This window comes from Penicillium nucicola (genome assembly GCF_028828085.1).
Source record: "Penicillium nucicola strain IBT 29836 chromosome Unknown utg000005l, whole genome shotgun sequence".
Taxonomy (NCBI): Eukaryota; Fungi; Ascomycota; class Eurotiomycetes; order Eurotiales; family Aspergillaceae; genus Penicillium; species Penicillium nucicola.
The window spans coordinates 174,442-197,652 of NW_026643129.1; the positions used below are offsets into that span (position 1 = coordinate 174,442).

At 46.4% G+C, this 23,211-nt stretch overlaps 9 protein-coding genes across 9 annotated transcripts; 4 read left to right on the forward strand and 5 right to left on the reverse strand.

Moving 5' to 3' along the window:
* Positions 1-430: 430 nt before the first annotated feature.
* N7511_005143 (uncharacterized protein) lies at positions 431-2,202 on the reverse strand (the record flags this gene model as incomplete). The annotated part of the gene is made up of 7 exons (XM_057127520.1): positions 431-635; positions 700-785; positions 835-900; positions 948-1,407; positions 1,461-1,674; positions 1,724-1,982; positions 2,035-2,202. The coding sequence occupies 7 exons, from the start codon at positions 2,200-2,202 to the stop codon at positions 431-433; spliced, it is 1,458 nt and encodes a 485-aa protein (XP_056984037.1).
* A 385-nt stretch (positions 2,203-2,587) lies between these two features.
* On the forward strand, positions 2,588-4,100 carry N7511_005144 (uncharacterized protein; the record flags this gene model as incomplete). The annotated part of the gene is made up of 6 exons (XM_057127521.1): positions 2,588-2,803; positions 2,859-2,951; positions 3,008-3,205; positions 3,263-3,617; positions 3,667-3,729; positions 3,778-4,100. 6 exons carry the CDS (start codon positions 2,588-2,590, stop codon positions 4,098-4,100), a joined length of 1,248 nt encoding a protein of 415 aa, XP_056984038.1.
* Positions 4,101-4,361: 261 nt separating this feature from the next.
* On the reverse strand, positions 4,362-6,204 carry N7511_005145 (uncharacterized protein; the record flags this gene model as incomplete). Its single annotated transcript, XM_057127522.1, has 6 exons — positions 4,362-5,143; positions 5,223-5,233; positions 5,309-5,827; positions 5,875-5,995; positions 6,078-6,120; positions 6,166-6,204. 6 exons carry the CDS (start codon positions 6,202-6,204, stop codon positions 4,362-4,364), a joined length of 1,515 nt encoding a protein of 504 aa, XP_056984039.1.
* A 368-nt stretch (positions 6,205-6,572) lies between these two features.
* Positions 6,573-6,931, reverse strand: N7511_005146 (uncharacterized protein; the record flags this gene model as incomplete). The annotated part of the gene is made up of 3 exons (XM_057127523.1): positions 6,573-6,702; positions 6,750-6,820; positions 6,872-6,931. 3 exons carry the CDS (start codon positions 6,929-6,931, stop codon positions 6,573-6,575), a joined length of 261 nt encoding a protein of 86 aa, XP_056984040.1.
* Positions 6,932-7,230: 299 nt separating this feature from the next.
* Positions 7,231-8,301, reverse strand: N7511_005147 (CorA family magnesium transporter; the record flags this gene model as incomplete). The annotated part of the gene is made up of 1 exon (XM_057127524.1): positions 7,231-8,301. One exon carries the CDS (start codon positions 8,299-8,301, stop codon positions 7,231-7,233), a length of 1,071 nt encoding a protein of 356 aa, XP_056984041.1.
* A 1,505-nt stretch (positions 8,302-9,806) lies between these two features.
* N7511_005148 (uncharacterized protein) lies at positions 9,807-14,425 on the forward strand (the record flags this gene model as incomplete). Its single annotated transcript, XM_057127525.1, has 3 exons — positions 9,807-10,371; positions 10,423-10,497; positions 10,554-14,425. The coding sequence occupies 3 exons, from the start codon at positions 9,807-9,809 to the stop codon at positions 14,423-14,425; spliced, it is 4,512 nt and encodes a 1,503-aa protein (XP_056984042.1).
* Positions 14,426-15,360: 935 nt separating this feature from the next.
* On the forward strand, positions 15,361-16,140 carry N7511_005149 (NYN domain-containing protein; the record flags this gene model as incomplete). The annotated part of the gene is made up of 1 exon (XM_057127526.1): positions 15,361-16,140. One exon carries the CDS (start codon positions 15,361-15,363, stop codon positions 16,138-16,140), a length of 780 nt encoding a protein of 259 aa, XP_056984043.1.
* Positions 16,141-18,102: 1,962 nt separating this feature from the next.
* N7511_005150 (uncharacterized protein) lies at positions 18,103-19,779 on the forward strand (the record flags this gene model as incomplete). Its single annotated transcript, XM_057127527.1, has 3 exons — positions 18,103-18,788; positions 18,843-18,930; positions 18,979-19,779. The coding sequence occupies 3 exons, from the start codon at positions 18,103-18,105 to the stop codon at positions 19,777-19,779; spliced, it is 1,575 nt and encodes a 524-aa protein (XP_056984044.1).
* Positions 19,780-20,756: 977 nt separating this feature from the next.
* Positions 20,757-23,049, reverse strand: N7511_005151 (putative alpha-amylase; the record flags this gene model as incomplete). Its single annotated transcript, XM_057127528.1, has 9 exons — positions 20,757-21,428; positions 21,482-21,722; positions 21,780-21,926; positions 21,971-22,133; positions 22,177-22,405; positions 22,453-22,561; positions 22,610-22,725; positions 22,775-22,813; positions 22,864-23,049. 9 exons carry the CDS (start codon positions 23,047-23,049, stop codon positions 20,757-20,759), a joined length of 1,902 nt encoding a protein of 633 aa, XP_056984045.1.
* Positions 23,050-23,211: the final 162 nt, after the last annotated feature.

Below are 23,211 nucleotides of genomic sequence, written 5' to 3' on the forward strand. Positions count from 1 at the left end.
CAAAGTCAATATAGCCGCCTGCTACAGTAGTCCCGCGCGGCCGTCGGGTAGATAGGTTAGACCTTCGGGTCCGTGGAATTAGACTAGCATGTCTCAGATTTGGAGTTGCTTTCCAATATGCATCGCCCAGTTTGGAAAATTAAAACGTGCTAATTGGACTAGCGTATTGGTACAAGTAACTTTTTGTGGCTTTACAACATTCAAGTCACAAGACAGAAGGAAGTGTCACCATGGTTTGGAATATCGGACACATGTCCTCTTTCTGGACGGGCCTTTGGACTTTTCGACTAAGTGCGGCATCAGTCGGAATAGAAAGTTCCTGGTTAGCTCGAACAAAACAATAGAGACTATTTGAAGTCTGAGTACTGTGGCAAGTATTGTAAATAATTGAATAGTTGGAAGTAAGGACATTAAATACACAATATCTTTCTTAATACACATAGCGGAAACTGTCATCATCTTGCGTATCGCGAACAGCCAACTTATTAGCCAACCGTGTCTCTATACAACTACGTGCTGGGGTACCAAGTCGATCAGCGGCCGCATTACGCCTTGCATAAAGCATCCTTAGGGCTGTGGAGACTACAATAGCAGCAGCATTAACGGCGACAATGGTAATCTTTGCCGGTATATACCTGTTCTGGATTTTAGCTCTTTCAAGCTCGTTCAAAGTTAGGTGAAATTGAGGAAATGACTTACTGCGGCGCATCTTTGGCTTGAAAGGTTTGCGGGCCTATGATATTCGCAATGCTGAAGCCTGCAGAGATAATTCCAGCACCGGACACCTAGACGTGTAAGCAAAGTGACATGCAATCAATGGGCAATGGCATTTACCTTCATTGTGAACCCCCGATAATTGGCTCCAGTCCATGCATAAATAAGAGCCAGGGGTGCAACCGTCTGTTGAAGTCAGATACATTCGTTTTCAGAGGGTTGGGTTTACATACCGTATTAACGAGGTAAATACCTGCCAAACAACCAGCTTGATTCTCAGATGGGAGGAAAGACATTAAACAAGATCCCAGTAGAGTCGGCAGCAGGAGCAAGTCAATAGCCAGCCACCTCGAGAAGCCTTTTGAGATTGCATACGTAGACACCATAGTTGCCACGATGCTCACAATACCCGAGGGCATATTCAGCAAAGCACTTTCTCTGGAGCTATATCCAAATCCTTTGATGAGGATAGCAGAGAATGTTGTTATAACACCACTTGGAATTGTGATAAGAATTGTGAGTAACACGAGCATCCAAGTCTGCAGATCTCCAAATGCTTCAAGAACAGACCGCCAGCGGAAGACTTTCAATCCAACACCAGCTGAATCATCGGTTAGACGCTGTGCAATGCGTGCTTTCTCTGTCTCGGTGAGAAACTTGGCAGTCTCTGGGCTGTTGGGAAGAATAAAGATTCTATTGCAAAGAATGTCAGAGTCCGTTTAAAGGGAATTTGGATCGGACCTTACACTAGGAGGGAGACCAGAACATTCACAGCACCAACTGCTACAAACATAATGCGCCAGCCCCCAAAGTTCAAGTGTGCAGGGGCATGTTGGGCAGCAAAGGAAATCAGCCCGCCGACGATTTGCCCAACACCTAAACCACAGTACCAGAACCCGTATCGTGGTGTGGACTCTGCTCGTGTGTACCACATACTGGTATACATGGTGAGGGAAGGCGCTGCAAAACAATGAGACAAACTCTGGAATGTAAAATAATCAGCACTCACCAATAACAGCTTCCATCAATCCCAGGAGAATCCGCAATGCGAGCATATGGGAGAATTTAGAGGCAGCTGACGAACAACAGAGGATGATGCCCCAGCAAAAGACATTGGCTCCAAGAACCTTGGTAATTGGAAATCTTTGTAGAAGCGCACCCTGGGGAATTTCCGCCACGGCATACGCGATGAAGAATGACGTTGCAAGCCATGAGAAGTCGTTTCCTTTCATTCCCAGGTCATCCTGCATGCCCATCACATTTGCGTACTAACAGTGTCAACAGATAGATAGAACGCTGGATAGCCTTCTGGATACTCACGTTAATGGAGATCTTATCAATCATTTGCAAGAAGTAGGTCAAGAACATGATGGGCAAGAGGTGGTAGTCAATCTTGCGCACAAGTTTCTTGTCATCCATGACCACAGTGCCCGAAGCACAGTCCTCGGCAGCATCATACTTCTCCATGAGCTCAGATTTCTTGTCCATAGTAGCCGTCAATTGGAAGAAACAAAAACGTAGAGTTGAAAAAGGATACCAGTCCCAGTATATTATCGGTTGGCAGATTGCCTTTAAGAGCCAGGTCAGACCAAAGACATAGAGATAGCGATTCAAACTCCCGACAGTTTCCCCAGATAATGATAGGCGCAGATCCAGTGGCCGTTCCTCTCGGGCAAATAGAAACGAGGAGAAGATCGGCGCGGTCTAATGCAACCGTCGGATAGAGAGAGCCCCTCTCCGTCGCTTAGCGCGAGATAGGAAGAGCAGCCGAACTGCAATCCGTCAGACCACCGAAGTCTTGAAGCTCAGCTTAAAAAGAATATAAATCAATAGAGAATGAATGGTACCAGTTGTAAAGTAAATCAATCTAGCAATGCCTTCTCGCACCGACTCTCCTCTTCAAGTCGCCGTTATCGGCGCAGGCCTCGGAGGCCTTGGCGCCGCAGTCGCTCTCCGCCGTCAAGGCCATGCGGTCACTGTTTATGAGCGATACGATTTTGCCGGTGAAGTTGGCGCATCGCTGAGTGCGGCATCGAACGGATCTCGCTTTTTGGAAGAATGGGGTGTGGATGTCAAGGGAGCCAAGCCGGTTTGTTCCCACTGCGCGAATCATAGTCCGCCAGTTTAACGTTAATTCGTGACAGGTCATTCTCAAACAACTCATTATGCATAATTGGAGTGATGGGGATGTACAGAGCACATATCCACTTGGCGATTATAAGTCTAAATTCGGCACAGTGCGTATCCAGTGAGGAACACATAGACAAAAAAGAACAAGACTGATTGATAATAGGACTATAACAACTTCCATCGCATTGATATCCACAAGGAACTCTTGAAATCTGCCTTTGAGGCACCTGGAGAAGGTCCTAAGTGTGAGCTCAAGGTGAACTTCAAAGCGATAGAAGTCAATGCAGAGGAAGGTGTACTACGCTTCGAAAATGGCACTGAAGCGTCGGCCGATATTATTGTAGCTGCAGATGGCATTCGGGTAAGACATTGCTCACGCTGTTACAATTGAATCAGTAGGCTAACAGATATAACACAGTCCCTGACAAGAAACATGATAGGAATCACCCCAGACTTTGAAATGTCAACTTCATGCTGCTACCGCTGTATTATTGGCGCCGACAAGCTTCGCTCACTTGGTCTGGAAGATTATATCTCTAACGAGGCAATCGAGTACTGGGGAGGATACGGCATCAACAAGATTGTGATGTCTCCATGCAGCAACGGAGAAGTAGTAAGCTGTTACTGTTTCTATCCTGCGTCACACAACAATGTGCGCGACGATGGATGGAATATCAGTGCCACGCCACAGCAATTGGTGGACACATTCCCAGATTTGGACCCCAGAATGAAGACACTGATGTTGAATGCTGAGGACATCAAGATGTGGCGATGTGAGTATAATCCATTCCATTCTGACACATCGCTAACCTTTGACAATAGTGTACAAGCACCAGCCTTATCCGTACTGGGTGAAGGGTAAGGTGTGTCTCTTGGGCGATGCTGGTAAGTCTGAAGATCGTTCATATATTCGGGTTGCTAATATATTTCTAGCCCACCCTATGATGCCCGATCAATCGCAAGGGTCATGTATGGCATTTGAAGATGCGGGAGCGTTGGGACTGGTGTTTAACAAGAATTTCCGTGACGACTACGGAGTTCTCGAAGGACTGAAGCTCTATGAGAGATTACGCAAGGGTCGCGCTACACGCGTGCAAGAAGCAAGTTTCAGAGCGCGCGAGAATCTCAGTGAGAGAATTGGGTGGAGTTCTTCTACGGATCGACCGGGAAAACTCACTATTGAGGAGGTTTGTGGTTATAATATGAGGGATCATTTGGCTGAGTTGGTTGCTGAGGAAAAAGGGGCTCGGGTCTGAGAAGGGCTAACTCATTACGCACTTCGACTGAAAATCTGGGGTTGATCCAGTTGACTTCTCTTGTTCTATTCTGCTTTTTATTTATTCATTATGCGTTTTGACCACTGTGCCAGTATACTACATCAATAGCAATAAAACGGAACTTACGTCTTGATCAATGGGTTTTCAAAATTAAACAAATCATCAATGCCTTGACGGCATAAATAAGAGATTATATAAACACTACACCAGGGAACTGACTATATCTCACAGAAGCCCAATTCAAGTCTGAAGGACTGTTCCCCCTTTCCAAACTGTCTCCAGGAGTTGGCGAGCATGATGAATATGACTGAATCCAAGGGTATTTTCCATGACCATGAGTCTCTCCTTCACAATCATTCGCCGTTCGACACTAATACTGCTGGACCCAGCGATGACAAGCGGGAATAAAAGACATCCCTCGACTCTGCTTGCATAAGGAATCTCCTGTACAGATTCCAAAATAGTAATAACGCAGCGCTCCACAAACTCATGCAAGGCATCGTACCCCTCCACAATTTGATGCAGCCGAAGTCTAATCGCCCACTCAAAAGCAGTAGTAGCGCGGTCCGTATCGCGGTCCAAATTAGCGTGGGACTTGCGGTCATAATCAGCGCGCCAGTCATCAATCCGATCTTCAAGATGGTTGGCCGCAGCTCTGAACCCGACTTCAGAAAGTTCGTCGACGCGTCTACTTCGATGATTGGCTAGCAGATTGACCATCCCGAGATAATCGAACAACGCCGGAGAGATACCGTAAATTGCATCAGATGATTGCGTTCGATCAGGATCCGCCACACTGCTCCGTCGTAATGAGCTTGTAAGATCTGTTATATTATCGTTGTTCTGTAACAGGGGTGCCTTGCAACGAGAGATAGTCGACATAGAGTCTAGATAATGGAACAGACTTATGCAGAATGTCCACTCGTCGGATGAAATGAGAGTTTGGAAGGCAGGAGACTTCAGGATCGCGCTGGCGGCCTTCAGATGCCACTTCCAAACTCGAGATGTACCATCAAACAATTCTGTAAGACATAGCAAAAGTACCGTCGCACAAGCTTCAAAGGCTGATTGGCGATCTGAGCAGCTGAGTAGTTTTTTGACTTGTGCCAAAGCTACAATGTATCAGCATAAGTCAATCCATGAGGGTAATATCGGTCCCACCTTTGCCTTGTCTGGTCAAGGCGCACCCCCAGATAGTCGGATAGACTCTCTTCCAATGGCAGCCACTCAAACTCAAAATCACACTGGTCACCGTATCCGAAACTGCAGCTAGCGGCAAAAGAGTAACCAAGAATGGGTTCCGATCTACATCCTGAGAGCGCGATAGAGCTCTTGACACGACGTGGATATAATGGTTGAACAGCGAACGATCTTCTTCTGTCCGCAAATGAGGGTTCGCAGAGATAGGAGATCGACACAGTGGCAATGCCACAGTATTCTTCCTGGGTACGGGATGGGGAAAGAGCGTGGCAATAAACTCCTCATCATCGGAAGGGGTAACGGGGCTGAGCGGAGGCGGACCGCCGTCGGAATCATCAATCGGAATGGCATCGGCAGAGACAGAGGGAAAGGATGCAGGCGAAGAAGTATCATCCACGCGGGGACTGTGCATTTCAACATCGATAGCCGGAGCTGGCCACTCACAGGGGAAATTCAGGCGGCGGCAGTCGCTGCACTTGGGACGATTCTCATCACATTTCTTCTTCCTGCAGGCGGTTAGCTTCCGAAAATGCTGTTTGCTCCACTATATTACCTTGTCTTGCAGGGTAAACAGCCGCCCCGGGACCGCGATGCACGGGGCCGGCGCGCAGATGATCCGCGACTCAAGACTGGATCCTCATCTAGAGATCGGGGTTTGCAGATATGTCCTAGACCTATAGCCAAGACATCAGTGCATGATCCGAGGTAGCTTTAGGAAAGCACAAGAGGACAATGCATTGTGCATGGAGTGCATACGTTTGCAGCGTGAACATGGTGAATCACCATCGCATCTTTGTTTCTATTGAAGTTAGCGTGTTTTATGTCTCGGGAGTAAGTCACTCACGATATGCGCACAGCGGGCGCAACAGCCTCGTGTAGTCATTGTGTGTAGAGAATAGGTGAGGAGATTCAACATGCGACGGTTATCTTTCCCCCAAGCCACATTGATAAGTTGTGTTGCCGATGATTTGGTGAATTTACCGAAGTGCGGGGAATCGGGATTTAGCGTCGCCTCTTTTTTTTTTACTTGGAGATATTGAATTGAAGAGATTTGATTGGATGAGTTTGACCGGGGGAAAGTGTTTGGTTGTTATTTCTAGTTTCCAGTATCAATATTTGTGGTCCGTCATCCCCGATTCACTCAGATTCAAGCATCGTATCCCGAATTTCAAAGTCATTTCAAAGTCATTTCATAGCAAATAATTAAGAACCCAAAACTCCGAAATAACTCTTCACAGCTGAACAACATCGTTACTTGCCGGAAGTGTTGGAAGACTGGGAAGACTGAGAAGGCTCAGTAGGAGCAGTGTAGGTATAACCACCTTCGCCATCGTTGTAGTAGGTGCTTCCATCAGGGTTCGAATAGTAGTAAGAGCCATCCCTACACCTGTCAGCCATGCTCTTGTAGAGGCGTCTATATTGACTCACTGGTTGGAGTAGTGGTAGGAGTTCGAGTTGGGCGCCTCGGGGCCAAAGTCGCGAGTGCAGTAGTGGTTGCCCTATAAGATAATCAGATCTCTGTTTGTCTGTGCATTTTCCTTTGGACTCACCTGGCTGTTCTCGCCAGAGTTGGTGTAAGTGTAGGAATTGCCGTAGTTGTCTTCAGGCATGACTGCGGTAGATGAAAGGTGATGGATTGGAGCAAGTAGGTTCAAATTGGGTGATGGAAACAAGTGAAGTTGATGAAAGGAAGAGGAAGAGGAATGAGAGGATGAAAAGCCTTTGGATTGTTTGAGATAAGCACGATCAGCTGACCACAAGAGTATAGAAGGAAGGTACAACTCTTGGATAGTGATATCAATAAATCTGGTATCATTTATTGAAATAGCTTGGACTCTAGTTCAGTCAACAGCCAAAGAATTGGGACTAATCTAGTCGAATACCTATATTTGGTTGGACTGCTAAAGCTTCAAAATCGTAGTTTGCGGTATTTGTTCAGTTTCCACATCCCATATCTTGAAATAAGGGCAGTGCCAATCACACTTGCTCCAACAAGAGCCGCAAATGCATAAGCACTCTCCTCGAAGTAGTTGATCACATTCATACCAAACAAGCCCGCTACAAAAGTCGACACAGCAAATCCGAGCATGCAAATCTCCAATTGAGCTTCGAAGATCATGATCTGATTTCGGCGCACATCCAGAATCGACTGCGTCGTATCTGTCGTTCGAGTCACATCCCCCAGCAGCGCACTCGTCGACTCAGCAATCGCATCTGCATTCTTATAATATGCCTCCAGAAGATATTCAACCTCTTGGTGGTCTTGAATTGCATGCTGCTTTCCAGCCAGATTATCAGACAGATACATGGTAGCCATGTCTTCATCGTTGCCAAGGAGCTCTTGTAGAGCGGAGCGGACTTGTCGAGCACGTTGTCCAATGGCGACCAGCCTCTTTCCATGATCCTGTAGTCCTCGTAGAACACTGTGCACGAGATCCTCGCTCGTTGAGTCGCGCAGGCTTGCTTTGACCTCCCTCCTGATCAAAATATGTTCTGCCTCGAGAGTAGCAATAACAGAAGCCAATGCAGCATCGACAACGCGTAGTTCATAAGGAAGCTTCGTTACAAAGCCTGACTTGTGACCCAAATTCAACTTGCTGTGGAGATCATTCAAGAAAACATCTTGCACCTTGACATCGGAGTCCTCAGTCGGTAAAAGAAACAACAGAACCTCATCAGCCCTGACAAGAAGCCTCAGCGTAAACATGCTAATGAATATCGTAGAAGGACGGACCAAGATATGCGGAATACCTTCCGAAACAAGATCCACATTCCGCAAGTCTCGGCCATCCAGATCGTACTTCTTCGCAACATCAGCTTTCGTGCCCCGAAGCTCGGAATGTATAACCGATCCATCTGCATTCAAGGCCATGCAGCGCAGCTCTGTAGATTCGTTCATACGATTCCGCGACAGAGAAAGGGACAGATTGAAGACTTCCTGGTTGAATGACGTTTCCCGATTGATATCAGTTTCGGACATGACATGCAGCGATTTATTTGGTGATGTGATCAATCCTCGTCGCGTATAAGGACTGATTCGGATTGGAGAATGGATGACATGAGAGCGTAGAGGAAGACATGGTCGTGCAGCAACAGGTGCGACGCGTGCACATCTTGTCACACTTTCTTTTGATATACGAGATATCAGCCTGCGAATGTTGTGTTCATGCATGATGCGTGTTCCAAGATGGAATACCGGAGGGGGGAGCTGCATGTCCGGTCGGAGTAATCGGAGTCCGTCCCCGATGTCTTGGCGTTGACGTCGGGTTCATCGGATAGATCTATACCGAGTTATTGGTCTAATCGAAGCTTTATTAAATTATAAGCAAGTTGTCCAAGTCACTTACGGTTTTCAGTAGGAGATATACGTAATGATATAGGATTAAACACGAAAATTTAAATCAAATCGGTTAGTGATTGTCATTATATATCCTGACAACAGATACGATGCCTGAAGGGAAACAATGACGACGAAGGGTAAACAACAAAGATTTTCTTAAACTAATAATCGAATTGTTGAAGTCTAGGTATTTATTATTGGGTGATGAACTTCTTATATACTAGGAATCTCTGCCTCAAGCTAGTCCTAATTCGATTCTCAGATAAAAAATAATTATAGTAGCTATTATGGCATACTGATGGACAAAAGCATAGCTAGCGGCTATAATTCTCAATACACCCCCTTATTATTGAATAATTTAAATCTGCTATATAGATACGGGGATATAAATAGACGAATCAAGAATTCTTTAAAGCTAATCCTTGTCGAAAAGCTTCGAATTTAGGCTTAGGAAATTCCTTTGTGAGCGTATCTGCGATATTGATGATTCCTAGGATATATTCTAGGAGGATCTTACCTTCTTTTACCGTTACATGTATCTAATAGAAGCGTTAGAACTAGCATGGTTTGACAGAGAGATTGCACTGGATAGCTGTACACGATCGCCGAGGTCACGTGTAGCCTGACAGAGTGCGCTACTTGATGTGGTGGGAGTGCATGACTGCTTCACGGCAGTCATACTAACCTTTTTGGTTCAGTGTGCAACCTACTAAGCTCTCCTATTATCTCCAATTAACCGGATACATGTACAAGAAATAGTGATGGCAGTTTCTTACTCTCGAGGATATGACTCCATGTATCGTCACTGTATAGAGTAGCCATTATGGCTAGAAATTTCCATATGGATGCAAACCAAGTCAACATGAGGAGCTGGAGTAGTGTATCATTTCCCTCTCTCATTCTTCTGTCCCAACCGACAATCTCGGGGCTCACTCTGTACCAGATAGCACGAACAGTGACTTACAATACCTTGCTTACTTGCAGATAATACTCATGACCCTGCTTATCACCATACTGGTACATGTGCCAAGCCCGATTACCCCGCATTCAGCTGAGCCCGTTAAGCGCAACCACGGTTGGCATGCTGAAAACTTTACCTATACTTCTGTCCAGCAGGCCATCTATCATATACTTGTCAGGCAGCTATGGAACCAGTAGGCCTTGCAGTCGGAATCTTAGGACTGGCTGGTCTCTTCAATACCTGCTTGGACGTCCTCGAAAAGTTTGACTCGTGGAGGGACTTCGGAAGTGAGTCTCGTTCTCTAGCGGCTCAATTTAAAGTTCACAAACTTCGCCTCGAAAAATGGGGCCAGGCAGTCGGTTTCGAACAAAGGGATTTATCGGATGGGCACGACAAGCTTCTTGATGATCCGCGAACCTTATCGATAGTCGAAGAACTCCTTTCAGCCATAAGAGACATTTGCGGCTATGACGATGATAATTTTCCAATGACCGTGTCAGGAGGAGACAAGAGACCCATCAAAGGCCAACTGCTCAATAGCCATTCCCATCCACACACCTCCCTCGAATCCAAAAGACAAAAACTCAGTTGGGCGTTGAGGGATAAAGCGAAACGACTCGCGCAAGTTGAGCAATTTTCAGTACTTGTGGAGAACCTTCATAACTTGATTCCTATCCGCCGAGAACGAGGTGCGGTCTCAAGATACGCAGCATCCACTAGCCGCGATGACTCTTCTACGTGGCCCGATGGCACGTGATGCCCCATGATTCTTTCGATGCCTGAACTGACCATTGTGTTAGATAACTTCATAGGCCAGGGAGCTTGGGCCACGCAATTCGGTCACATTCTGAGTAGGATTGAGAGCGAAATTGAGGGTAAGTCGTGTCTTGCTGACTCTGGGTTCGATGGGTTCTATGGCTCATTCGCAAAGCCGAAACAAGGCGAGATCTACAGACATGGATTATGGGTAGCCACCCTCCCGACGAGCTCTACGAAATATATGTCGAAAGGAGGATAGAACAGACCTGTGAATGGGTGTTAAACCGGCCCTGGTTTCTGGACTGGTCCTCATCCGATTTTCCAGCAGGTGTCAAAAGCCTTTGGATCAATGCCCCCGCGGGATTTGGGAAGTCTATCCTGTGTGCGAGAGTCGTTGAGCATCTATCTTCTGTGCTGGAGACGCCTATTGTCCATTTCTTTTGTTCGTCCGATTTTAAAAGCACAGAAGATCTCTTCATAGTGGTAAGGTCATGGCTATCTCAAATGATGTCTCACCCAACCGCATTTGCGTTGGTCCGCGAGGCGTGGGTAGTCCAACAGGGACAGAGAGCGAGACGCGGGGATGTCATTAAGCTTCTGCGAGAAATCTGCATAGCCATACCCGGTTGCACCTTTATCCTGGATGGGTTGGATGAGTGCAGTTGGCTTAAAGACACTCAGAAGGCTGGTGATAACGACTCAATCGCCGGCTTTATGAATGCATTGAGACAGGCTACTACAGATACAGCCGCGCGAATCATGATCGTTAGCCGCGATGAACCGGAGATCCGAACTTGTCTTTCCAACGATGTCTACGGCGCCCCTTTTTTTGAACACAAGATAACGCCCGAGGATGTTCGCTCTGATGTTGTGTCATATTCTCGAAGCATTGTCCAAAAAAAGCTGCCGAAAAAGACAGACACAGCAAAAGAGGATATCAGTCGGAAACTCGCTGAGCGCTGTAACGGACAGTTCCTGTGGATTAAGATGCAGGAGGACTCCTTACGCAGTGGGAAAAACCAGAAGCAGCTGGAGCAAGCAATCAATACCACACCAAGTGGGATTGATCAAATCTACGAACGAAACTGGATAAAAATGTCACAGCTCCCCGAAGAAGGTCGAGACCGAGCCTTTTCCTTGCTACGCTGGACAGCCTTTGCCCTACGACCGCTAACAGTCAGTGAGATAACGGAAGCCCTGTTAATCAGTGAACACTGTGATGACCTCCGATTGGACGAGCTACCAGACACTATTGATGTGGAGTACGTTGAGACCGAAATATTATATTACTGCGGATCACTCCTCGAAGTTCGGCGCCCTCAAGCAGAATGTTCTGCTGGATTGTGGACGGTACATTTGGCACATTTCTCCGTCAAACAGTATCTGCTCTACAACATCCAAACCCAAGGGAGAACTTTGCAGCTCAACAGAGCCTTAGCCCATTGTACAGAAGCAATTGAAAGCACCTTACTCGCTAAAATGTGTCTCCGCTACGTGACCTGTCCAAGGGTCTGGCGAGATAAAAATCCTGTGGAAAATGACCGGGTCCTTGGCTATTTCTTGGATTACGCTGTGAGATCTTGGCAAAAACATATCTCTGTTGGCAACTCAAGGGATGCCGAGGCGGTGGAACTCGTGAATCAGCTCTTCGATATAAGGAGGTCACATTGGATTTCGTGGAAAGAATGGTTCGATTTGAATGATGAGGAAGGAGGGAACCAGTCAAAACTTGAAGAAAGCTCAGTCAGCTCATTGTATTATGCAGCATGGCTTGGTTTAACTGACGCTGTAAAATTCTTGATCCATGACCGTAAGCATAGCACCAACGAGAAAGGCAATTTCGGACGGACACCGTTGGTTGCAGCCTGCGGGAGGGGGAACTTAAGGGTTGCAGAAATACTTCTTGATCATGGGGCACATGTCACAACTTTGGACAATGAGGGGCGCTCACCAATATATCTGGCGTCCCGAGAGGGCCATTTTGATATCGTTAAGCTGCTTTTGCAACGAGGGGCGGATATTGCAGTTACGAACAAAAACGGCTGGTCGCCAGTGAATGCGGCCTCATCAAACGGCCATCTCGAGGTTGTCAATCTCCTCCTCAAGAATGGTGCAGATATCAAAGTTGCGACTATTGACGGTTGGACGCCCGTGAATACGGCCTCAGTTGAGGGCCATCTCGAGGTCGTCAAGCTCCTCCTCGAGAACGGTGCAGACATCAAAGTTGCAACTAATGACGGCTGGACGCCAGTGAATATAGCCTCATCAAAGGGCCATCTCGAGATCGCCAAGCTCCTCCTCGAGAACGGTGCAGACATCAAAGTTGCAACTAATGACGGCTGGACGCCAGTGAATATAGCCTCATCAAAGGGCCATCTCGAGGTCGTCAAGCTCCTCCTCGAGAACGGTGCAGACATCGAAGTTGCGACTAATAATGGCTGGACGCCAGTGAATATAGCCTCATCAAAGGGCCATCTCGAGATCGTTAAGCTACTCCTTGAAAAGAGGGCCGATATCACAGTTATGAATAGTGACAGAACAACGCCTCTTTATAACGCCTCACTTAACGGCCACCTCGGCGTGGTTAAGCTACTCCTCGAAAACGGGGCAGATGTCACAGTTACAGATAAAAACGGCTGGACGGCCGTAAATACGGCGTCAGACGAGGGTCATCTCGATGTCGTGAAATTCCTTCTCGAAAACAGTGCAGACATCGAAGTTGCGACTAACGACGGCTGGACGCCCGTGAATGCGGCCTCATCAAACGGCCATCTCGAGGTAGTCAAGCTACTTCTCCAGAACGGTGCAGATATCAAAGTTACGACTAACGACGGCTGGACGCCCGTAAATACGGCCTTATTAAACGGCCACCTCGAGGTGTTTAAGCTCCTTCTCGACAACGGTGCAGACATCGGAGCTATGACCAGTGATGGCTGGACGCTAGTGAATACGGCTTCATCAAAAGGCTATCTCGAGGTTGTTAAACTTCTTCTCGAGAACTGTGCAGACATCAATGTTGCAACTAACAACGGTTGGACGCCAGTGAATACGGCCTCGTCCAACGGCCATCTCGAGGTGGTCAAGCTCCTTCTCGATAACGGTGCGGATATCAAAGTTGCGACTAATGAAGGCTGGACGCCCGTAAATACGGCCTCATTAAAGGGCCATCTCGAGGTTATGAAGCTACTTCTCCAAAACGGCGCAGACATCAAAGTTGCAAATAACAACGGCTTAACGCCCGTGAATACGGCCTCATCACACGGCTATCTCGAGGTAGTCAAGCTCCTTCTGGAGAACGGTGCAGACATCAAAGTTGCAACTAACGACGGCTGGACGCCAGTGAATATGGCCTCATTCAAGGGTCATCTCGAGGTCGTGAAACTCCTTCTCGAGAACGGTGCAGACATCGGAGTTGTGACTAACGACGGCTGGACGCCTCTACATTCATCTTCGATGAACGGACATGACGACATAGTCCGACTGCTTCTTCGATATTTAGTTGACCTTGATGTTCGTGATAAATGCGACCGCACGCCACTTTTCCATGCTGCTGCTAGAGGGCAACTTGGAGCGGTACAATTACTGCTTTTGCAGAATGCCGATATTAATGCTCATGACTGCTACCACTCGACACCGCTATTCGCGGCAGTGAGAAATGGACATGAGGTGGTGGTTGAGCGTTTGATTGCGTTAACTGAACTCCAGATCGACTTTCAAGATGCTTTGGGCCGGACTTTGTTTTGGTGGGCGACAAGAGGGGGGCGCACTAAGATCATTGAGCTCATTCGTCAATGTGCTCAGAAACAAGGTGTCGAGATCCTTGAAAGTGGTCTCGATATGAAACGTTCTTTAATAAATGCCGATCATGGTTCTCGGTGGTGTGATGTCTGCACTCGATATGTTATGATTGGCAGCTCCTATTACCGTTGTAAGGGCTGCCATGATTTTGACATTTGTCTAGAGTGTTTTGAGACGGGCGTCCGATGCCAGAATTCTTCTCACGAATGGGACTTCCACCAACTGAGTGGTACTAGAAACGGATGAACGAAGCAAGCAAGAATTTGGTTTTTATCTCTCTTTGCGTGTGTACAGGATAGATCGAAACTAGTTTCACCGTTGTGCATATGTGTCCAAAAATCCAGACAGTTTAACCTGCACGAAATTACTCCCCGCATACTACCTCCCCTGCGAGTTTTGCTTGTCCATTACTATTACGTTCTCCGAGTCTGATCGATACAGGCTCAATGGCGTTTTTTAGTCTCTTGTCAAACCTAAATGTTTCATGAAGCGTAATTAGATTCAACATGAAAGAGACTCGGGTCAAGATTTCAAATGGTGCGCCAATGTGATCAGTTCAAAAAAAGGGTGGCAAGTGTCATTCTTGCCACGCAGCTTACAATTAGCAGCTCGAGGTGTTTGAAGCCCAAAAGGTCATATTTCGTGGAATTAAAAGCGGGCCCAATCTTGAATCTCTCGTTGTTTGTCTCTCCTACAACCATCGCAAGTGAACTCGTGTGTATAAGAATATCTTCTCGCTAATCTTGCATTCTCCTATATTCTCGGGTTTTGGCCTAGATTGCAACAATTCTTTTCGCAACCTCGTCATACATGAGGGGTTAAGGTCGTACTGTTTAACATACCAATATATCTTAAGATATGTCCAATGATATTAGCAAAACATGATCACTCCGCATCATCGCCCGTAAATGAACGTATCATCATGTGCAAAGAAGCAGTCATTTAAGTCGGATAATTGGTCGCAGGCGTGAAGAGCCTCGTGTTGGATTATTCATTACCTCGCCATGTTGAACTTCACGTTCGTCAGAGCCTATGAAAAGCCAGGTGGTCAATAACAAGTACGTCACTAAATGGTCGAGCATGTGACTGTGTAAGAGTATAAATATGATGCGAGAGTGACACTCAACATTATCTATGACAACGATCACGAAAAATCCCCTCTTCTGCGCACGCTTACTGATATGGCTTGTGATACCAATCCCAAACTCGCGGTTTTGATTGACGCCAAAAATGCGCAATACTCTGTCATTGGAATGATTCTCACAGAGATCGCAAAATATGGCACAGCTCATGTAAAGCGGGCCTATGGAGACTGGACCGATCAGAGGATGGAAACCTGGAAGAAGGAGCTACATAATCAGTCTATCGAGCCCATCCAGCAGTTTGCGTACACATATGGCAAAAATTCAAGCGATTCTGCATTGATTATCAACGCGATGGACCTTTTGTACTCGAGCCACCTCGATGGATTCTGTCTTGTCTCTAGCGACAGTGACTTTACTCCATTAGTCACTCGATTACGTAATTCTGGACTGAAGGTGTATGGATTTGGGGAGCACAAGACGCCCGAAGCTTTTGTCAATGCGTGCGATAAATTCGTCTTTACGGAAGACTTTGTGTACCCTTCGAGGCTTGCGCACCATTCACGTAGGGCTGAAACTCCCGAGAGCCCTAAATCAGTCCAAAAAGTCCAAAAAGATGATCGCCCAGATATTCACCAGCGGAAGACAGCAGATAGTTCTCTCGATAACCGTGGATGGGCGAAGCTGTCTGATGTGAGGGAGCATCTCACAACACAACACCCGGACTTCAACATTTCCACACATGGTTACTCGAAGCTCAGCAGGCTATTATCAGATTTGCCTGATTTCGATATCGAACCTCGTTCCTCTCAAGCAGACAAACCCCCAGAACTTTTTGTACGAAAGCGGGGAATCTCTACTGGATCTGCGCAAGTGTGACTTATTCCGACTCTGTCAATTTTCTTGAATCTACTGTACTCTTCTTTATTGATAGCCTACTGGCAATCTTTGTCTTGCGTTAGGACTCTCTAGGGAGCAGCATATAAATTGTTAGGCTGTACAAATGTTTCAATTCCACTCAGTACTAGCAATAGGATATGGGGTCATTTGCGTTCATTAATGACAGAAACAAACATTGTTGAGTGACAGGAATTCCGTAATTTGCGTCAGTTCTTCAAAAATATGAAGGAAAATACAGTGTCGGGGGTTTCTGGATGGGCTTATGTATTATCGCGGTACTTTGACGATGACTCGCTGATGGCGATACAATCGTGACAACACAAGTATTACCGAGACTAGACTGAACTTAGTCAAACAGGTGAGCGTCAAGTGGAACTATTGTCCAGAAATTAACTATAAGAGTATGTAGGTCGTTATTTTTTATGATTTATATTTTACTCGATTGACTTTTTTTTATATTTACGTTTTCGAGGTCTTCTATAGAAGTTCGGTGTACCTGGAGGCAGATGGAAGTCTGTCATGAATGTGCCATGATTAATTCCCACCTGAACTCCATAGTTGAAACCAGAGTGACTTGTCGACGACTTGATCGTCTAAAGTATCTTGTAGTTAATCACAAGCTCTGTCTCTCAAGTGAAGGAGGGGCACGTCATCAGGTGACTCGGCTCGCGCTAAGGCAGAAAAGCAGAGTAGCAGCAGGCCACCCACATCAGGTAATATGTTGGTCCTGTCTGGGGCGGAATTAGCACTTTCATGGGAACCGGATCGACCGGAGCTAGAACAGCAGCATTGAGCAAGGTCCCGCCGGGTGAAAAGCACGCTTTGACATTATCACTTGACATTATCGGAAGAAGACCACATAACTCTATCACAAGTCTTTCAGCCACTATTTATTACCCAACTGGCTAGCAAAAGTTGTTCACGGACGCAATAAATCGGAAAATCGATCGGATGCTATCAACTTTGGCTTGAAGACTAAAACTAAATCTACATCCCGAAACTTAGCTAGTCCAATTGAGATACGGATTGTCCACCAATGAATATTCTAATGCACAGTAAGCCCCGGATAATACGCACAGCCGAGTATTAAACAGCAAGTTGAGCGGCAAATTGCGTGACCCTAGCTCCACGGGTATATCTAAAAGTTTGCCCAAACCCAAACTTTGAGTATTTCACAAGGGTTGGCAATATAGGAAGTACCTGACGGTAATCAAAGAGTAACGAGATTGAGATTCTTACTAGAGTAGCCTTGTTGAGTGTGACTATGGAGAACTCATCCTTCAGTCAGCCGGGTTCTTGAAGGCTTCTCCATTTACCGCCAGGTACAGTACCTTCGATACAATATCTGACGGCCGTGACATATGCTCGTGGAAACCTGCCACGTCACTATGTAGTCTTCAAGGATGCTTCTCTTGAACAAGGATTTTGTTGTGTTGGCATAGATAGTTAAGGCACTTAAAAACAGGGCGGAAATCGCCTTGACAAGGCGCTTATCTCGGTTAACGACCATTGGCCGGCTGCGTCCGCATAGTATGAGTGGGACAGTTCGCATCGCTGATAGCCGGCATGTACGAAAGTGCGGGCAGCCGTACAGTCCAGGACACGTTACAAATACCCCTGTGTCTTGCATGCATGAGCCAACTCACCCACTCCCATTTCAGCAACCAAGAGGCTCAACAGCAATCCAAGCCTGAATCCGCGATTTCAAACCTAAGGCGAAGATTGAGTAGAACACGGGCTGTGCACCTCATCCTTGTCTTTTGGTAGCTCTCATCTTCATGATTGGAGATGCCACCCATTTGTGGCATACGACTCGGAAAGCGGGGCTAAAGAGGAACAAAGATCGTTAACAAGTCAATCACAGAGAACAAATTATAAATTCGTCGTATTTGCCTCCAAAGGACCCAAGCAGTACTATCTTGCTCTCATTTTTCATTCAAGATGTCTATGTCTATCGAGCCCAGTGTACCACATAAAACGAGTCAAGATGTCACAGTACCACAAATCACCAGCGAGACTCTCGAAAGCACTGTGAAACAACTATGCATCTTTGCTTCCAGCCCTGATATGGAGGCCGCATCGTTTATAGCACATGAGATTGAGAGCCAGCGAGAGCAGATCAAGACAAAACAAAATGAGCTGTCGGAAGCCCGCAAGAAGCTTGATGAGCAAGAAAAAAACCAGAGTATTGCGATGAATCAATGGTTCATCGAAATGCAAAAGGAAAAAGCCAATTACGCAAGAGTTGAGGGCGAGGTAGTATTACTCAAAGAATCTGTAGCGAGAAAGGACAGCAAACTCGCAGAATCAGCTCAGAGGATCAAGAATCTAGAAAAGGAAAGGAACACGGCTCAATCGGAGAATGTCAGTGAGAAAGCCAAAGTCAATCAGCTTTCTCTAAACATCACGTCCTTGCAAAAGGTACTCAAAGAAAGGGATGGAACCATCGACCAGCTTCGCGTTACTGAAGTGAGCATGAAGGACACCTTGTCTTCAGAAAAGCAAAGGAATGAGGAGCTAGAGAAAGAGTTGCATTCCCAAATGTCTATCATACAGTTGTCTCAAACACGACTTCACAAGCTGGAGGGATACGGCTTCCCAGGCCACCAAATGGATGAAGATTCCTTGTTAGTCTATATCCCACAGACATGAAACCAAGACATGCTGACATTTGGCTCTAGGATCAATGGGTTTTCAGGTCTTTGGGATTATGCTACAGAGCAAATGTCCTATATAATGATGCAAGATATTGATATCACAATCCTCAGTGTAAGCATGGTATAGGAAACTTCCTAGGTCTCTGCTGATTCTATTTAGAATAAAGCATCATTGGATTGCTTCCGAAAGTCAGGCGATGATTCGGTTCGGCATGTCCCTTTGCCCCGTTCAAACTCCCTCGCTGCCAAAGGAATGCGACTTGCTTTAATTTTGACTATCTTGGCCAAAGGAATCGACAAATACATCTTTCAACCAAACTATCTTCTTCCTGAAAATGCTCCACTGCGGAACATCATGAATCGTCTCTCCGGGACTGATGGTGACAAAGAATTCTTTTGTCGATCAATGCTTCTTTCAATTGATCAACAAAGTCAGCAGGAGTCACTTCAATCCAGAATTCTTGCTGTGATTGATGAAGTATCAAGCTACGCGCATAAATTGCTCTTGGACGCCCAGTATACTGAGTTTCGGCAAAGTGTGGCAAACGTCGCGCAGAGAGCGATTGAGGTTTGGCTACCTATACAGCGTGCTCAGCAAAAGTTTGAGCCGGATTTCGATCCTCTTTCCTGGGGCGACAATGAGTGGGTCATGTTTAATCTCCCCGGAGAGGACACAGAGAAGGATACCACTGCTCATGGCGTCGCGAGTGATACTCTTCTGACCGTTTTCCCGCGTATATCTCAGGTAAAAGACCAGAGACGGCATCCTTTGACTTTTGTTACTCAAATTACGAGATCTCACCCACTGTACATCCAGGCCGAGCGGGAATTCAATGCTAAACCAGATAGTCCCACCATTGGTCGCATGTTTTCGAACGGGACAAGACGAAAATCTATTGCAGTGCATACTGATAATCTGAAAGAGAACGGTCTTTTCAAAAAAAAGACAAATGGAGCCTGATGCATCGGTTGAACCGCATGCTGAGGATTGCACGAGGGAGGGATATCCGCACGTAACTTGGAACATTGGACATAATATTTTCTGCCTATCGTCCTTGTGATTTTTGTTTTGAAGCAAGATTTTATTGCGATGAAGACTGATTTTTGAGATTCTTTTTATTGGTATTTTATTAACTCAGATTGAGGTTAGTTTTTAACTGTGGACCTATTCTTCTTGATATGATGTACTCTGCGTTATAATGAGGAGTCGAGATATATGTAGTGTTAGGCTTGATCGCTTTTGAAAGTCCTATAAATAATGATAGCTCACTGCCTATATTTTGCAAGTCAGTACCGGATTTGACCGAAAATGAATTCTAAACTGCTGTTCTATTTCAACGAGGCTTGTTTTAATACAATGTAGAATGGCAGATCTCCTAGTACGATGCCTCGATAGTAGCTCATTGATGGCAACTGCTAGTTGCCAATCTCATGAAGCCGGCTATTGATAGCCTGGATTTTGAGACTAGCTGCACCCTGCAACTATTCTTCTTAACAGATGGAAGAGCCATGTAATCAATTTCAAATGTGGTAGCCCAACAAATCATTTTCGTCTGCATCTTTTACATTCTGCAAAGACATCTTCACCTTTGACTCTTGCGACTGGCCTCGTCTTCAGCTTGCACAAATGGCGTTTTGCAGCAGAAATTTTGTCGTAAAGGTCGAAATACCTCCAATTCATTTCAAGAAATAGTGTAAGAGATGTGTTGAATACCCCATGAATCACGCCGATGATGTTCACTTTCCTTGCCATTGACGTACTGATTTATTTAGACCCTTAGTTTTCAATAGCTAAAATCTCAATCCTATCTTAATGATGGTGAAAGGTTTTGATTGTCAAATACGATTTGTCCCAGTAAAAAGTGGTAGGGGGTGATCCCCCTAGCCACAACAGGTTCCACCTAACCTGAGAATATATTACGTAGAATAATACTTCAACTATCGCCATGTAGCAGAAGCCGTAGCAGTCGTACCAACACATCCAGTTGGCACAGTATACGACCGATTCGGATCACTTTCCCACGTGATTGTAGTCGACCCAGTCGTCTTCTCAATAAACTTATACGTGAAAGACGTGCCAACAGGAAGCGTAATCGCAACCTGCCAGAGAGGGTTAGAAGAAGTGTAACTACTTGCCGACAACGCAACAGCACTGCTAGTGTCCCAGCTTCCAAGTTGACTGATAGAGCCAGAGATATACACATTCTGGCCGTAAGTGGTAGTAACAAGCTCCTTGAACAGGACAGGCAGGGCTGTGGCCTGTGTACAGCTCGTACCAGTTGTAGTCGACGTCGTGGTTTGGGCTGCCGCGGTTGCAGTCGTTGTCGTAGTGCCGGACGAGCAGAGACTACCGACTGAAGAAGCCAGCATGAGCACGCGCGGTAGACCGGATGTCATTGGGACTGCGATGTTTCCGCTGGAGTCAACTGTCACGGAGGTACATGTGTACATCTCCATTAGCTTGGTGCCGGATGTGTATCCGCTTCCAGTCAAGGACAATGTGTATGCACTTCCTGATGATCCATAGTTGGATAACACTGTGATCACGGGTGCAGTGCTGGAACCTTTCTTCATGGCTAGGGTATGACTGTCTTGGTAGAACGGTACGTTCTATAACTTATTAGCCTTGAACAAGAAATGATATGAGAGATGTGACTACGTACCTTTGTAGTGATATAGGTGGAGTCTGCCGATACAGCGGCCTTTCTGATCTTGTTGGTGGTCGCAATGTACTGGTACAGCTGAGTGGTCGTGGAGTATCCTGACAGCCAAGTCGCCTCGCGGTTCGCAGGATCGGCTGCACCGCTGTAGTGCTGTTCTTGACCAGCGTAGATAATGGGAATGCCGTCTGATAAGAACAAGAACGAGATGACATTCTTTGCTTGCGAGTAGTCACTTGTATAGCTAGAAAGGAGTTAGTAAATTTCCTTTTGGGAAAGTAAGCTCGTAGCTGTAACTCACCTGGCAAATCGTGGGTTGTCGTGGTTCTCAATGAAATTCCCCAGCAACGTCGAATCAGCGCAGTCAGATTTAACAGAGTTGATCATGTTGTACAAGTCGCTGATACTGCCACTAGAGGACTCGAATGCGTACAGTAGTTGATAATAACTGGCCAATTAGTATAATTCAGCCAAGTTGAAGGGGAATCATACATAGGGTAGTTCAAAAGACCATCCACATAGTTTTGGTAGTCGCAAGTGTAAACTGGGTCTCCGTCAAAGACTTCACCGACACAATAGACACCTGCAGCGTCATTATAGCCAGGCCAGAAGGACTTCTGGACGTGCTTCACCGTGTCAATGCGTAACCCATCAACTGATCTTATTAGCGTGGTCTCCAGATTTGAGAGCCAACTTACTGGAGTAGTTTGATACAAGGCCTCCGATCCAATCATACCATAGAGTCTGCACTGCTGTTTCTGTTGTGTCCAAGTCTGGAAGTGATACAGTGGTGTCTCCTAACCAACAATCCTCGACATTCGTCTGGTTATCATAATTACTGATGAGACAGTAAGAGTGGAAATATGACGACGAGGAGAATGGATTCAAGACGCTGTAGTCAACGCTAGTGCCAGCTCCAGCATAGCCCTGCATGGTATTAGATGATTTCGAAATTGAGAGCCAGGATCACTTACCATATGGTTGGCCACAACGTCTACCATGAGATACATGCCGCGGGCATGCAATGCCTTTGACAAGGCCAACAGATCGGCAGCTGTGCCCAAGTGCGCGTCAACCTCGTATCTAGACAATTTGATTAGTACTTTCCGAGACCGTAGTTTCTTGACATACATGTTCTGCTGCCAGTATCCATGGTAGGCTTCACCATCGCCAGTATCTTGAGGAAGTTGTTCTGTGACCGGGGTGATCCAAATAGCAGTGAATCCCATTCCCTGGATATAATCCAGCTAACCGGCATGTCAGCAATTAACATCCCAAGCAGACAGGGATACACACATGATTGATGATTCCTTGCCAGGAGCCTCCACAGTATGTCTATCCTGGTCAGTATCCCATCTTCATGTAAATTGGCCAGGGCAGCATACCCTGTCGCTAACGTTGCACGCGGCGGTAGTGGAGTTGTCACTACGACCAAATCGGTCGGTCAACAGGAAATAGATGGACTGACTGCGCCATTCTGCAGGGGTGAGACCCAGGACTGTCTCACCCAGCAGCAAGGCTGCCGTCCATGCAAGCTTTTTCCAATTCAGCGCCATCGATGGAGCAGGCATCGACGTTAAGCGATGTCTAGTTCCCGTGAAGAGCGGGAAAATAGCCAGATTGCTGGGTTTATATCTTCACCCTGCCCTGCTTGTGCAAGCCACCCGGTCATCACAGGACGTGAAGAAGTCCCCGTTCTCATGCAAGCGGAGGGAGATTCTCCTCACACAGTA